Source organism: Narcine bancroftii, chromosome 13 (assembly GCF_036971445.1).
Source record: "Narcine bancroftii isolate sNarBan1 chromosome 13, sNarBan1.hap1, whole genome shotgun sequence".
NCBI lineage: Eukaryota > Metazoa > Chordata > Chondrichthyes > Torpediniformes > Narcinidae > Narcine > Narcine bancroftii.
Window position 1 is genome coordinate 17338308 of NC_091481.1, and position 15090 is coordinate 17353397.

The 15090-nt window shown below is 38.9% G+C and overlaps 1 protein-coding gene and 1 long non-coding RNA gene across 6 annotated transcripts in view; one reads left to right on the top strand and one right to left on the bottom strand.

Annotated features, from left to right (window-relative positions):
* The window catches only part of LOC138748804 (uncharacterized), a 143383-nt gene that overhangs the window by 84759 nt on the left and 43534 nt on the right, over positions 1-15090 (top strand). The gene's annotated exons all lie outside the window — the stretch shown is intronic.
* The window catches only part of LOC138748803 (hepatocyte growth factor-like), a 39198-nt gene that overhangs the window by 19427 nt on the left and 4681 nt on the right, over positions 1-15090 (bottom strand). For all 3 annotated transcript variants that reach the window (XM_069909576.1, XM_069909574.1, XM_069909575.1), the window contains exons 2-8: positions 14208-14364; positions 8052-8164; positions 6124-6238; positions 3711-3853; positions 3315-3435; positions 2113-2231; positions 1228-1393 (exon numbers count right to left, since the gene is read on the bottom strand). In XM_069909576.1, the coding sequence (XP_069765677.1) occupies positions 1228-1393; positions 2113-2231; positions 3315-3435; positions 3711-3853; positions 6124-6238; positions 8052-8164; positions 14208-14364 (934 nt within the window). The remainder of the gene's footprint in view (positions 1-1227; positions 1394-2112; positions 2232-3314; positions 3436-3710; positions 3854-6123; positions 6239-8051; positions 8165-14207; positions 14365-15090) is intronic.

A 15090-nucleotide genomic window follows, 5' to 3' on the forward strand; every position in this document is an offset into this window, starting at 1 on the left:
TATCTCTGAACCTATTCCTTACAGGTCAATGTCTTATTCTCAGCCATCCTGGGGTTGCATCCATTAAATTTAAACTTGCATTTTAACTTTAGATATAGAGCTTGATAACAGGCCATTTTGACTCACGAGCCCAAGCTGCCCCATTACACCCGATTGTCCTACAACACCCCGCACGTTTTGAATGGTGGGAGGAAACCAAAGCACCTGGAGGAAACCCACGCAGACACAGGAAAAACAAAGTCCTTTCAGACAGCGCAGGATTTGAACCCTGGTCCCGATTTCTGGTGTAATGAACAGAATTACGTTAACAGCAATGCTAACTGCTGCCCCAACTGTTGGATAATCTATTCTCTGCTCAAACCAGGACATCGCCAATTTTCCATTGTCTCTGTCAATTTGTCACTTACCAAAACACTGTTCTATCAAAGCTACAATTATTAATTTGTACTTGAGCAAAGGAATTTGTTTTTTGATGGAATCAAAATTTGTTTTTTGATGGATGACTGATTGTCATCCACTTCCAAAATTCCATTAAATTGGAGTGGAATGCCAGAAGTTGAATGCACCACACAGATGTTGGTATATTTTTGAGTTAGCTCCACAGTAGTTCAAACTGTGCTAGTCATGCAGCAGGTAGTGCAGCTACCTCGCAGGAACCACACCAGTGTTCAATCAGGAGTGCTCTCTGTGCAGAGTTTGCGCATTCTCTCCCTGACTACCTGGCTCTCACACAGGTAGTCTAGTTTCCTCTCGTGTCCCAAAGGCAAGCTGGCAGGATTATTGGTAACAAGTAATCTCTGTGAAGGTTAATGGTTAATAAAAGATAAAATAGTAGTTAGTGGGTGCATGCAAGGGAGAATAATTGCAGGGAAATAAGTTTTGGAAATAGAACTAATGGTATTCCTCCCTTGCGAGCCAGCATGGATCCGATGGGCCAAATGGCCTCCTTCAACATTAGAGATATAATCGAAGGATGAATCTAGTATTGAAAGTAAATTCCTAACAACTTAAGAGAAGAAAGGATTAGGTGAATCTGTGACTGTAGTTACCATTTGAGCAGAATGGCCTGTGGGCTCCATGTAGACTTTTGTTGAATGCAATGAGATCATAAAAAGTATATTTTGTGGAGAAAGAAACCACAACATCTGGAAAAATTTACAAACTCATAAAAGGGAAAGAGAGCCAGACTCAAGGTTTCTAACTCCAGCTGAAGCCTTGATCACTCACTTGCACTTGTAGTCTTCAGGAACAAAGCTGTGACGGTGAGGAGTCTGCGAGTCCCACCGCTGGCAGGGGATTCCGGAAGGGGTGGTGTTCATGGTCCCTCGGTAACTCTCCCCAAGGTCCTTGAAACATTCTGTGGTCACCTCCAGATCATGGTCACAATTACGAACTGGAATATTAAAAAAGGTTTTTTTTATTGTTTAAAAAAAAGGTTATTTTCATAATTAAAATGTTTTTGTCACTTGGAAATTGCCATCAACCTCACAAAGCAGCATCAAAGAGCAGTTGTCTTTGGCCATTAGCACTGAACACATTCCCATCCTCACATTTAGCTCACAGAAACAAATTTCCAGCCCACCCTGTTTCAGAGGGCAGACCCTTTTCAAAGTGGTAAATAATATTCCTGGAGGCAATTACTTCTTCCTACATTTATCATTGTGTATTTCATTAATCTCTAAATTCTAGATATTTATTCAAAGAACAAAACAATTGTGAAACTTTGAGAAGTTTCTTACTTTTGAAAAAAGTCCCTGGAGTGATTGTGATTTAGCTGAATTCCAAAGGTCAGTTTCTAAGTCATAAAATGTGTAGTTCATGGTCAGAGCCAGGGGAAAGGGGATTTTGTAAATAACACTTATTAGTCACACCATGCATCACTGAAATGAGGATCTCTTTTGCTTCTAACTGCTAACAATCCAGTGCAAGAGGTTTACTGTAGTCACCAATTTTTTTCCCCCCAACAAGTATAAAGGAAAATATGAATCACGTCACTGGTTTGTATGTTTAACTGTTCTGATAAACTATAAGAGTGGCCAGCAAAGGCCATGGACTTCAACTGGTGGGCATGTGGAAAAGAAACTTCATTTATAAGTATATCTATTTACTCACCACATTCCTTAATTGCACAATATTCCCAAGGGGTATTGGGGTCAAGTGTATAACACCAGGGCCTGGCACGACCATTTGGATTTCGGCAATAATTGTCATCAAGTCCCTTATCGTCAAATCTGCAAATTAAACCACAAGATTTAAATCAAGTTTACTCGATGCAAGAGACAAATCAAAATTGAATCTGAAAATCTCACTAGATCATGAAATGTAGAAGCAGAATTAGGCCATTTAGCCCATCGAGCCCGCTTTGCCTTTCAAATCCTGACTGACATACCTTTCCTCACAACCCCATTTTCCTGCCTTCTCCCTGTAACCTTCGACACCATTCCTAATTAAGCACCTATCAACCTCTGCTTTAAATCCACCCAATGACAGTTGCCACAAATAGTGATGGAGGCCAAGTCCACAGATTCATCAACCTCTGGCTGAAGAAATTCCCCCACCTGTGTTCTAAAGAGTTTTCCTTTTACATTCAAGAAGTTCCATTTAGTTGAAAAAGAGGGGGGTGCTGTACAAAGTTTTGTAACTTGACAATTGGTGACATTCCAATCAGTGCAATGTTTTGATGAGAAAAGTACTGATGTAACACTCTTTCATCCAGCTAATGCACATGGGTGAGCACCTTCAGCTTTCTTGAATTTAGTGCAGAATTGTAACACTTCTGCTGTTTCATTTTTCATTCACATCAGCTACTTTTGAACAAGATTTCCATTTTAACTTTGCATTATGTCAAATTTAGGGAAGTTTTATGAGCTCTCCTACACTTGTATCACAAGCTGTACAGATCAGACCAAGTTCATGTATTCAGCCCAGGTTGAAAATAGTGATGCCTTTATTTTTTTTAATTTGTATCTGACGTTCATACCTGCAAGGAATATGATCAACTCATTTGAATCACTTGAAGCATTTTGGTAGATGGAAGATTGCAGAATGATCTAAAAATTTTTATTTTTGGACATGGACTTACAGAACAGCAATAGGCCCTTTTATTGACCTACATCCCCAGGATGTTTGTTTTTGAACAGTGGGAGGAAACCAGAGCACCTAGAGGAACCCCATACAGACACAGGGAGAATGTACAAGCTTCTTACAGACAGTGTTGGATTCAAACTCCAGTCACAAGAGCTGTAACAACATTGCACAAACTGCACTGCTAACTGAGCTGCCTTCAAATGCTCGAGCATGTCAATGTCTCTCACCGTTCAGGAAGGAATCTGTGTCCATGTGGTTTCTGCAGGTCCCAACGCTGACATTCTTTTCCAGATATCGTGTGGTCCATGGGTCCTCTGTAACCTTCCCCATTACATGTTATGCATTCAACTGAATGTTAAAACAGGAGAATGCTTAAAAGGAAGTTTTAGTTTAAAAACACAAAATTAAAAATGGTAGGGATGGGTAAACAGAATTGAAAATTGAAAAGCAAGGGCATTTCACGGATTACTGATTCAGATCACAAAAGCAGATCAAGAAATGAAGGTGATGCTTGTTCCAAGTATGGATCCTTAACTGTACAGATCTTGCAAACTATATTTAAGCATTTAGGGAATCAAGTCGCAGGATATCTGTAGATCTCAAAAGAGTAAACTATATGTTACCTTCTGAACATTGTGGAATGGCACAGCTCTCTTGCCGAATCTTTGGATTCATTGTAAAACACCATGGACCTCCTTCATCATCGTCTGGATTCCTGCAATAGTTCTCTTGCAGGATATTTTTCCAATAATTTAAAGGGAAAAATCTAGTTAAACAGACAAAATTTGGTATGTCAAGGAGATGAGCTGTCCATATCCAGTCTGAAACCCAATATAGATTATGATTTTTAATGTGTGCAATCTGATAAATTAAGCATTATCTGGACTTTATCAATCTCCCTTTCATTTTCCCTCTGGGAACTTGTTGGACCAGCGAGATCAAATCCCATTTTTGCAAAAATATATATATATTTTTTTTAAATCCCACTTTGGTTCCATAAAATAAATTAACTGCACAATTTAGTAATAATTTACTTATTTTGTATTGGCATCCCTGAATAAATAAGGACATCCACCCAAGATTTATTACCTGGAATTATACTGCATTTAATCACACAGTATGTCCACAAGAGGGGACAGACACTTCCTATGGATGCTGTGTGACCTGCTGAGTTTCTCCAGCATGGTTGTACGCTGCATAGTTACAGAATTTGTGTTTACCTTTTACTATTTTCCTGAAGGTCCAAAATTCACATGGCATGCCTTGCATTTTTTTTTGACAATCAGAATTGCATAGAATCATCTGACAATACTATTATTTTGGGAAACCACCTTTAAACGTTAAGGGCATGTTCGCAATTATAATTTTGATGATGTCCGCCATGATACCCATGAGTGTGGGGAAAATACAAAAGAAAATAACAGTAACAATCTCCTTATAACTTTTTCCCCTCTTAAAATAAAAATGGCAAAGCAGGTGCAGGGTTTCGATGTAAAATGTCGACCATCTCTCTGCCTTCAGAGATGATATCGAACCCATCATGTTCCTCATCAAGTTTGGGGTTTTTTTTGCAAGAAAGTTGAATGGTTTCATCTGAGGACCAAATTCTGATTCCATAATCAACATTAATAATGGGAAAACTGTTAGGTATGTAACATAAATACTAATTAATTTGAGGCAGCTCAACAATGCTATTACAGTGCCATTGACCCAGGTCTGTCTGAGGATTTTGTACCTGCATGGATTTCCTCTAGTTGACTCCCACACTCAGAAATATATGGGGTTGTAGGGCCTGTTTCCATGCTCTATGTCTATATTTAAAATTTAAATTTAGAGGCAAAACCCATGAGTATACTGCTCAAAATTATAACTGCACAGAAAGGAGAGAATCCAAGAGCTCTGCAGAACTATTCTAATCAAAGATTTTTTAAAATAAAAACAATGGAACCCTTTTGTATCATCCAATGAGTATTAAACGTTTAGTTTAAAGGAGATGAGATGTTACTTGGATATTCTGAAAGGTTCAAAAGATGGATTTTGTCACATTTTTCAATTAGTGATCAGCTCATGAAGAAATTGTGTGAGAAAGTTTTCTTTCTTAGAAAAACCATAAAAAATGTTAGAACATCTGTAAGTTATTAATCTTAGGAGGATGAGATCATTCTTTCTGGAGTGATAAAAGTATAGTGGAAGAAACAAATATTTATCTTGAATTAACCCAACCTCCAACTCAAGGAAATTGGTTATTCTGGGTGCAAGCAAATATCATATGAATAGGAGGACTTGTATCTTCATTAGACTGAGGTAAAGATTGTTTCTCAGAATATTTATCAACAGGACTTAAATATTAAAACACAATTTATACAAACACACTTGTGCAGTTTATCATTCTACTAAAATATTTTTCGTGGTCATTTATAACCTATTAAACCAGTCACTTGCTTTTTATTGTTAACACAGAGACTGCAGATGATAGAATCTTGAGCAAATAATAAGAATCTGAACAGGCTCAGTGCATAAGGCATCATCCATGAAGATAAAAGGTCAGTCAAAGTTTTGGGGCAGGACACTTTATCAAACTCCAATGACCACTTTTACCCCATAGATGCAAGTTGACCTGCTGAATCCCTGCAACTTTTCATTGCTTTTAAATGTTCTCTGATATGGGCATTGAGTGCTCCAACCAGAAGAATTAGTTTCATCACAGTGAAGTCTGAAACAGCATCCTGAACATCATTTTTGGACACAAGGTTAAAAGAGTAGGAGAAAGGAAGGAAAATCAAGAGCTATTTAGTAAATGACCCCAATCTGAGGTTTAAAAATAAACAGATTGTAAAACAAATGAAAGAATTAAAGATTTCCTCAATGCAATTGAAGGAATTGAATTAACCAAGAATTTTAATGGCCTCTGTTGTGAAGATTCTTTAGAACCTTCACAACAGTGGCAGATGAACATAAACATGGGTGATGCAGCTCCTTTGTAATGGCTGTCACTAATTAAATAAATATATTTTTAAGTCCATACATTGAAGTTACCTGTGGTCATGTGGGATTGTTGAATTCCAGTACTGACATGTTTGTCCACTTTCTGTAACTGACTTTGTTCCTCGGTAGTTTTTTCCTTTCCCAATAATGCATTCTCTAATGTAATCTGCAAAAAAATAGAATTTTGTTCACATTAAACAGCTATAACTCAATACATTTTATCTGACAGAAAATGCATTAAAGCAACCACTTAATTTGAGAACTTTTGTCCCTCCCAACTACATTAAAGTGGCAAGATGAGGATTGAGCCCGCATTTCCCCTTCTGTTTATTTCCAACCCTGCTTTAACAGGGCAGATAAGAAGCTGGAAGTTCATGATTGTGAGAAAAGCCCTCTCAGTTTACATTATTATATTGGGTGGCATTTAAAATATGGACAATTATGAAGGTATAAAAGTAGCACAGGCAAGGGTGAGCTGTCAAATTAGGTGATGCGATCAGTTAATCGAGAAGAAGTGGCTAAAGTTCAAAGAGATCCTTCAGATTCAAAGAATGGGTACATTCCTTTTCTTTTTAAAATATTTTTATAAAGTTGAACATACAAGCATAAATACAATATTGTCAATTACATAATGATTCATTTGTATACAAGCACACACAAAGAAAAAAGCCAATAGTAGATACTACATCAATAATTGTAATACCTCAAAAACATTTAATTGAATTAATCCATGCAACCACGTTAAACTTATAAAATAAGGGAAAAAAGAAAAAAACTAAAGCAACTCTAACCTAACCCTCATTCTAATTAAGGTTGCCTCTTGAATTAAATTTAAAAAAAAATCAATAATGTGGAACCACTGGTGACACCGTACATTCCAAGCAGGACAAAGAGTTTCTATGGATATTTTAAAAGGAGAGAGTGAGTAGAATATATGTTAGAGCTATAGAAACTGAGTTTAGGGAAAATTGGAGGGGGTGAATTAAACAAGAATTTTAATGGCCAAAGAGCAAGTAATTAGTATTGCCTCACAGCTGCAGGGACCCTGGTCTGAGCCTGTCGTCAAGAGCCATCTGTGAAGATTTTGTATCTTCCCTGATCACATCAGTTTCTACCAAGTGCTCCAGTTACCCCTCTCCAACAAAATGCACTGATTGGCAAATTGCCAGTCCTAGTGGCCAAAGGGAATTGGACAGAAATAAGATGCAGGATTGAGACTGATGGACTGCTCTACGAAGAATCAGCATGGATCCCACAGAACAAATGGACTCCTGCTGTATCACAATGAGCAACAGTTGTGCTCTGAGGCTAATTGAATACCAATGCAGGAAGATTATACTTCAGTTGCACAGGTCATGGGTGAGACCACATCTGAAATACTGTCTACAGTGTGCTTTCTCTGTATTTAATTCCAATACAAATACAATGGAAACAATTAAGGGTTCTCAGGCTGATATCTGGAATGTACAAAAAACAGATTAGGCTTGAATCTTCTCAGATGAGGGGAAATTTGCTGGAGAAATACAAGATCTTGAAGGATCTCAACAGGATTGTTGTGGACAGGAGGTCAAAAATATTGGTCATTTTTCTTTTAGAAAAAGGGGCAGCTCACTCAAGTCAGAGAACAGGTGAAATGTTCTTTCAAAGAGTTACGAATTTTTGGAAAAGAACAGTGAAAGCAGAGTATTTGAAAATTTTTTTTAAGGTAAAATTAGATAGGTATTTGATAATCAAGGGGTTAAAATGCTGTCCAGGGTTTGGGGGGTGGGGGGCAGTGGGAGGGGAGGAGGAGGCAGTAGAATACAGAGTTTGGACTATAATCTGATGAGTCATGATATTTATTAAATGGCAGAGCAGGTTCTAGGGGACCATCCTGCTCCCAATTACTTTGTTCTGGCCACATCTCAAATAACACAAGCCCACAAAGGCATATTTTCAAAATCAGTTCCATGCTCTGTTTCAACCGCTATTGACATTACCTTTCCTCTCATAAAGGTCATATTGTGCAATTTGCTTTCCTTTTACCCCTTTGGTTTTGCTATTAAATGATAGCAAATGGCATCGCTTCTCCCTTTTAGCAAAGTAAAAAGCCCTGAAAATAAAAGCAGCAAGTTAGATCCATTTTGTTTAGACCCATCACAAGACAAAGAATAAATCAACTCCTGCCATTATTACTTGCTGCAAGTAATAATGGAATCATCTTAATCAGGCGCCGAACACGCAGAAAAATAAATGTTCACTTAAGATACAGGGATAACATTCTTGCAAAGGTGTGTTGGATTCATTTGTACAACTCATCAAGAGAAGTCTTGTGAAACGGATGCATAGGAGTGCACAATTTTAAGGACAAACTGCATTCATGGTTTGGAGATCTTTCCTGAGATAATTGGAAAACCATTGCATCAAATCCAGTTGCAATCCAGAAAACTACCATGCCAATAAATTAAATTCATCATTATTAGAAATTAGGTTCATTCATTGAGATTAGAAGAGTTTTCATAGATAAACTCAATTCTCCTGTGCATAAGTAGACTAAACAAAACCTTAAAAGCTTTAGAGAGTCTCAATTCATATTTGCAAAAAAGTCAACCACTCAGCGCAAAAAAACCTTACAAATTGATCTCCATTTTATTACATCATATTTAATTATTGCATCTTGCCAAAGGAGTATGAAATACTGAGCACTAAGGCATTTGGGGTAGAGATGAGGAGATGGGCAAATGCATGCAAGTTAAGGGAGGGAAGAGAAGGCAATGAAAAGTGGCAAATAGAATGGACACGAAAGCCTTATCCACTGAGACGGGGGGGGGGGGGGGAGGGGTCTAGTGTACTATTGAAACAAGGCTGAGGGAACGAGGGGGGGGTGGGTCTATCGAAACTAGGCTGAGGGAACGATAGGCTTTAAAAAACTTAAGAACTGGATACAGGTATAGGAATGGCAGGAAGGGAGATGTGCCTCGACCTTTATGGCCCAAGACCATGGGGGAGGAGTCATAATGTATGAGACATCAGTGGGCGGGCCAGCTCCATATACACAATAACCAACAATAGCTATATACAAAGGAGGAAACAAAAGGATGATATAAGAAACTCTGCATTTGTTCTGATGCTACCAGCTTTATTGCAATGGAAATGGGAGAATGAAACAGAGTCCTTTCAGAGGTCGAGGTGGGAGGAAATGTAATAATGCTAGTTATGGGAGTAAATGGGCTTAGGGGAGGTATCTGGTTGAAATGGAAGTGCAGAGGGTGACGAAGGAAAGGGATAAGTTACAGGTGGACTTGTGAAAGGATGAAATCTGGCAGCAAAGTTGATGAAAATTTCCAGTATGGGCAAGACATATGACAGTAATGCAATAATCCTTCTGCTGGATGCAGAGTGGGTTTGAATGTTTATGGAGAAAATTAAATATTGAAAACAGGGACTAAGGACAAAAGGTTTGAATCTGGAATTGTATGCAATGAGTATGTATGTTCTCCTCATGACCATAATGGGTTTTGTCTGGGTGCTCCAGTTTCCTCCCACATTCCAAAGATGAAGTGTTGGAAAGTTAATTGGTCACATGGGTATATTTGGGCAGGATGGGCTCATAGAGTCTGTTGCTGTGGTGTATCGCCAAATCTAAAACTGTAATTGGAGCCTGGGCCTATGCAACTTCCCCAAAAAGACCTGAGGAAGCACCTCAGTCACATGAAGATACAGAGTGGATTTGGAATGTCTATGGATAAAGTGAAATATCGGAAGCAGGCAACAGAAGAGCTGCAGATTATTCTTGGCCAATTCAACTTCATGAGCTTCTACAATGTCCCTCTCTTCACCTTTTGGTCAGAAGTGAGGATGCTTGCTGATAATGTTTAACTCCAATTCCTCAGCAAATGAAGGAGTTCAGGACCGTCTCCAACAAGACCAAGGCAACGTGCAGACATGGACTGAGAATGGAATGCAAAATGTAAAAATGGCATGTAACTGTGTGAGCAATACAAATGTTGTGGTTTTTTAATAAAGGTTAGAGGCAGGGCATTCTGTAATTTGTGACTCATTTCTTGACATTCCAAATCCATTCATAATTGTTCAATATATTCCACTTCCCTAAATGAGTGAAGCTCAAATAATACTCAACTTCTATGAAACAAGGAAACTCAATCTAATCCATGACTCTAAGCATTCATTCGTTCCACCATATATACAGTGAATGATGCTTACACTCGCCTTGTAATGACTGGCCTTCTATGGTACCGAGCCCATTACTTTTATGACAAAGGAACACAGTGCCAGCAGAGGAATGGGAACACTACTGGTTGCAGCTTCTCTTCCAAGTCACATTAAGTGGAAATTATAGAACACCCAACTCAATGATGAGTGATTTGGAGAAAGGGTTCACCGTCTCAAGGGTGATTAGGGATGAGCAATTGTGAGTGATCCATGCATCTCAGGAAATAAAAAGTGGTTGGGAATAAAAGTGGACAGCTGTGAAACATCAAGCTGAAGCAATGGATTTACCTTGATATCATAGGAAGGGTTTTGGTCAGAAACATTGACTTTTTATTTTAAAACTCCCATTGATGCTGCTTGACTCGTTTAGTTCTTATGTTTTTTTTGTGTGGATTGGCAGGTTTGTGTAGATCACCGGTTTTCAAACTGCCCCCAAAACTCACATTCCACCTTAAATCATCCCTGTGTCATAGGTGCTCTGTGATTAGTAAGGGATGACTTAAAGTGGTATGAGAGTGGAAAAAAGGTTTGAAAACCACTGTTTTAATCGTACCTAATCGACTCGTTATGTGCACGGTTTCATAACTCCAAAGGAAATGGGCCATTGACAATTTTTCCTCAAGCAAAATATTTCAGTACCAATTGGGTCTAGAGCAGTGGTTCTCAACCTCCCCACTCACATACCACCTTAAGTATCCCTTACTAATGACAGAGCACTTATGGCACAGGGATTGCTTAAGGTGGTATGAGAGTGGGGGGGGGGGGGGAAGAAAGGTGTTTGAAAACTACTGGTGTACAGGAATCTATTGCAGATTGCCTAAACAAAACTCTTGACAAGTATGAGCTCCTCTGCTCTTCTTAAATACACAGAACCCCAATTTTAATGATGGGTCCTTGATCTGAAATATTAAACCGGTTTCTGATTCCATAAGGTTGCCTGACCTGCTGAGTGTTTTATTATTTAGAACCCCACCTTGCTCAAAGTGAAGCCTTTATAAGAATGAACTCCTTATAAATTCCAGATGCTACATCCCCTGTGCTCCTCATTATGTTGAATTGCCACCGTTGCAAGATACTAAAATTAACACCACACAACTTGAGGATCTCAAAGATCAGGAGTTCCCAGAAGGCACCCAGTCTGTTTTTTTCTTTTGATTAAAACACCTTTTTGATTAGCTGAGCAGGCCCAGTGGCATTTGAAATAAATCCCTTCATGGTACGAGACTGGAAGACCTTGGATGAGAATATCTGGTCTGATGAGCAAGTTTCCTGATTACATTGGTGGAGTGAAACTTAGTGTTGGGACACAAAGGGGCAGATACTAGTTAGGAAGTTGGGAGAAGCAGCTTCAATCATTTGCCCTTTAAAATTCACTTCAGTTATCAAGTTATTTCACTTCTACAAACATCTCTTGGATCAAAACCTGTTGTATGTATTCAGCAGTCAGAGGCTCAGAGATAGGATATGCCACATTAGAATCAGGACCTGGGAATGGGCTGAGTAGACCAGAGAGATACAAGGTTTAGGGCAGGGGGTTGGGTGGAAGATACACGAAGGATAGGTAAATAATTGGATATAAAGCAATCCCAGTCTTAAGTATGATTGTTCCTGGAGCAACCAACAGAAATTGCTCATTGGAACGGTGTTGTGCAATTCCTCCCACATTGTGTGGCAATAAGATCACTCCATGCTGATCTGACCAACAAATTTGGAAGCACCTATTTGAATTTCCAAACTAACAAGATATGACCCAGGTATGGTTATTATATTAATTCCAGGAAAATGTCAGTCATGTAGAGCCAACTACACTCTGTAATGCAAACAAGTTCAAGGCCATTTTACAAGACCTTTTACAAGTTTGAGGAGATTCGGTATGTCACCAAAGACTCTTGGAAACTTCATTAGTCGTACCACGGAGAGCATCCTGGTTGGTTTCTTCACTATCTGATTCGGAGTTGCCAATGCTCAGGACAAGAAAAAACTCCGGAGGGTTGTTAACTCACCCTGTGACATCACAGGCATCATTCCACCGAGAACATCTACAAGAGGCTTAAGAAAGCGGCCTCCATCCTCAAGGACCCCCACCACCCAGACCATGCCCTCTTCACTCTGCTACCATTAGGAAAAAGGTGCAAGAGCCTGAAGGCTCACTCTTAGCAGCACAAAGACAGCTTCTTTCTCTCTGCCATCAGACTCCTGAAATCAACAATGAACCACAGATACTGCTTTGACTTTTTCCTTGCACTATTTTTTTTAATTTGTAAGGTGGCTTGTATAATATTTGCACAGTGATGCTTCCACAAAACAACAAATTTTGTGACATGTTCATGACAATAAATTTTGATTCTACAAGTAATGCATCCTGCCTCTTAATGCAGCCTAAACTCAGCTCTCCCACATATCTCCATCTTTTCAACAGTGCCACCCATATCTTCTCTCTGGCTCACTGCAGCTGCCAGGCAACAATGCAGAAGGTGAGTGTTGATGTGAGGCAGCTGGTTAATATGGGATGGTGAGATTAAATATTAAAATAAAAGGCAGGGAACATTGATACAAAATGTTAAATCTCATGACTACAGAAATGTGGGAAAAGATGTCAAGGAGATATAATTAAATCATTCAGAGAAAGGTTCTCCTTAGCAGAACCATAGAACATTACAGGACAGAAACAGACCCCCTTGGCCCTTCTAGTCTGTCTTGAACCTTTTTTTTGCCTAGTCCCATTGACCTGCACCCAGTCCATCACCCTCTCCCATCCATGTACTTGTCCAAATTCTTCTTAAATTTTAAAATTAAGCTCACATTCACCTCTTCATTGGACAGCTCATTCCACACTCCCACCACTCCATGTGAAGTTGTTCCCCTAAACTTTTCCCCTTTCACCCTTAACCCATTTCCTCTGGTTTGTATCCTCAGTGGAAAAGCCTATCTACATTAATTCTGTCTATCCCCCTCAATTTTAAATACCTCTATCAAATCTCCCCTCATTCTTCGATGCTCCAGGGAATAAAGTCCTAACCAGTTTAATCTTTCCCTATAACTTAGTTCCTGAAGTCTGGGCAACATCCTAGTAAATCTTCTCTGCACTTTCTGTCTTATTGATATGTTTCCTGTAGTTGGATGAACAAAACTGCACCCAATACTCCAAATTTGGCCTCATACAACTTTACAATAACATCACAGCTCCTGTACTCAATACTTTGATTGATGAAGGCCAATATGCCAAAACAACATTCTCGGAACAGATCCCAACAATATGATGGACCACAAAGAAACAGGGAAAAAAAAAATCAAAAATGATTTTTGACATTTGAATTAGCATAGTAATACCTGCAAATTATAGTGCAACACCAGAGCTACACAGTTTTAAAAAATTGCAACTGCCAATTCAAATTCACATCATACAGAGGTGCCGTGACTTTTTTAAAAATCAGCAAAATTCATTGATATCACAAATGAGCAAATTTTGATGAATGGAGAATGTCTACAAACTTCATTTTCTGCCCCATGAACCAACATCAAAACAAGACAGCTCATACAAAGGCTGCTCTCCATTTCCTTGAAGTAAATCAGACCCAGCTTCCCTTGTAATCAACTGGGTGGATGGTGCAGCCACTGAGCACAGTTTTGGACACCAGGGAGGAGCAGAGAATTGTTGTTTCAGAATAATCCTTCCAAACATGCACATTGTTTTGCCATCCTCTGCCAGATTCACCCATGAAGCCCAAACCAACCGTTGCTGCTGAGGTGGAGATACCCAGGAGATACGAGAGTGGTAGAGAGAAGGAGGGCTCTGGTGATAAGAGTAAGAGTTGATAACAACCAGTGCGATTATTCAATAGCACTTATCTCTATAAGACTCTCATTATGTTGTGTGCAGTGCTGGGATTATACATGCATTGCACTATTCAGTGTCTATTTACCTGCAAACAAATCCTTTGTATTTTGTACATCGCTTTGCGCATTGTTCAATGGATGTCACAGGTTTAGACTTATGCGGGAGGGACTCCTTCTTCAACTTTAATCCAGATGTTTTCAGAAAATCATGAAGGGCATGTTTTCTTGCCATGATCACATCCACTAAAAAAAAGGAGAAAAAAATAAATATTTCACTGATTGAAAAAGCATTTCTATATTGAACCAAGTTTAGTAACTGGCAGTGATAACTTTGAATGCATTGTTTTCATTAAAATATATTAAAAAACAATCACATCACCATCAATTAACATATTCGACAGGGAAGATAGATGTCATAATCAAACTGACTTCTTTATAATGTACACTCGCGTAGTCATAGGCCAACAGCCAAATTCTGCAAATCTCTACTGATTCCCTGATTGTTTAGCTTGATCCTTTCAATTACCATCATTGCTTATAGTAAATGTTCAGAAATAATGAGAAGGCATTATTCATATTTATCAACGTGAAGAAAAAGGCCTCTGCTTTTCACTTCTTCCTTCTCAATCCCCATCTCATCTCTGATCAATTCGGTCTTCAATCAGATCATCTGATTGAATTCTTTTTTTTGCACGAGGTGCTTAAAACTGGACAATCCCTCAGTTTCTTCTCAGAATATTGCAGTACATTGAATGAGATGGACCATATAGAGTACACTGGATAATCCCTCAGCTTCTGCTCAGAATATTGCAGTACATTGAATGAGATGGACCATATAGAGTACACTGGATAATCCCTCAGCTTCTGCTCAGAATATTGCAGTACATTGAATGAGATGGACCATATAGAGTACACTGGATAATCCCTCAGCTTCTGCTCAGAATATTGCAGTACATTGAATGAGATGGA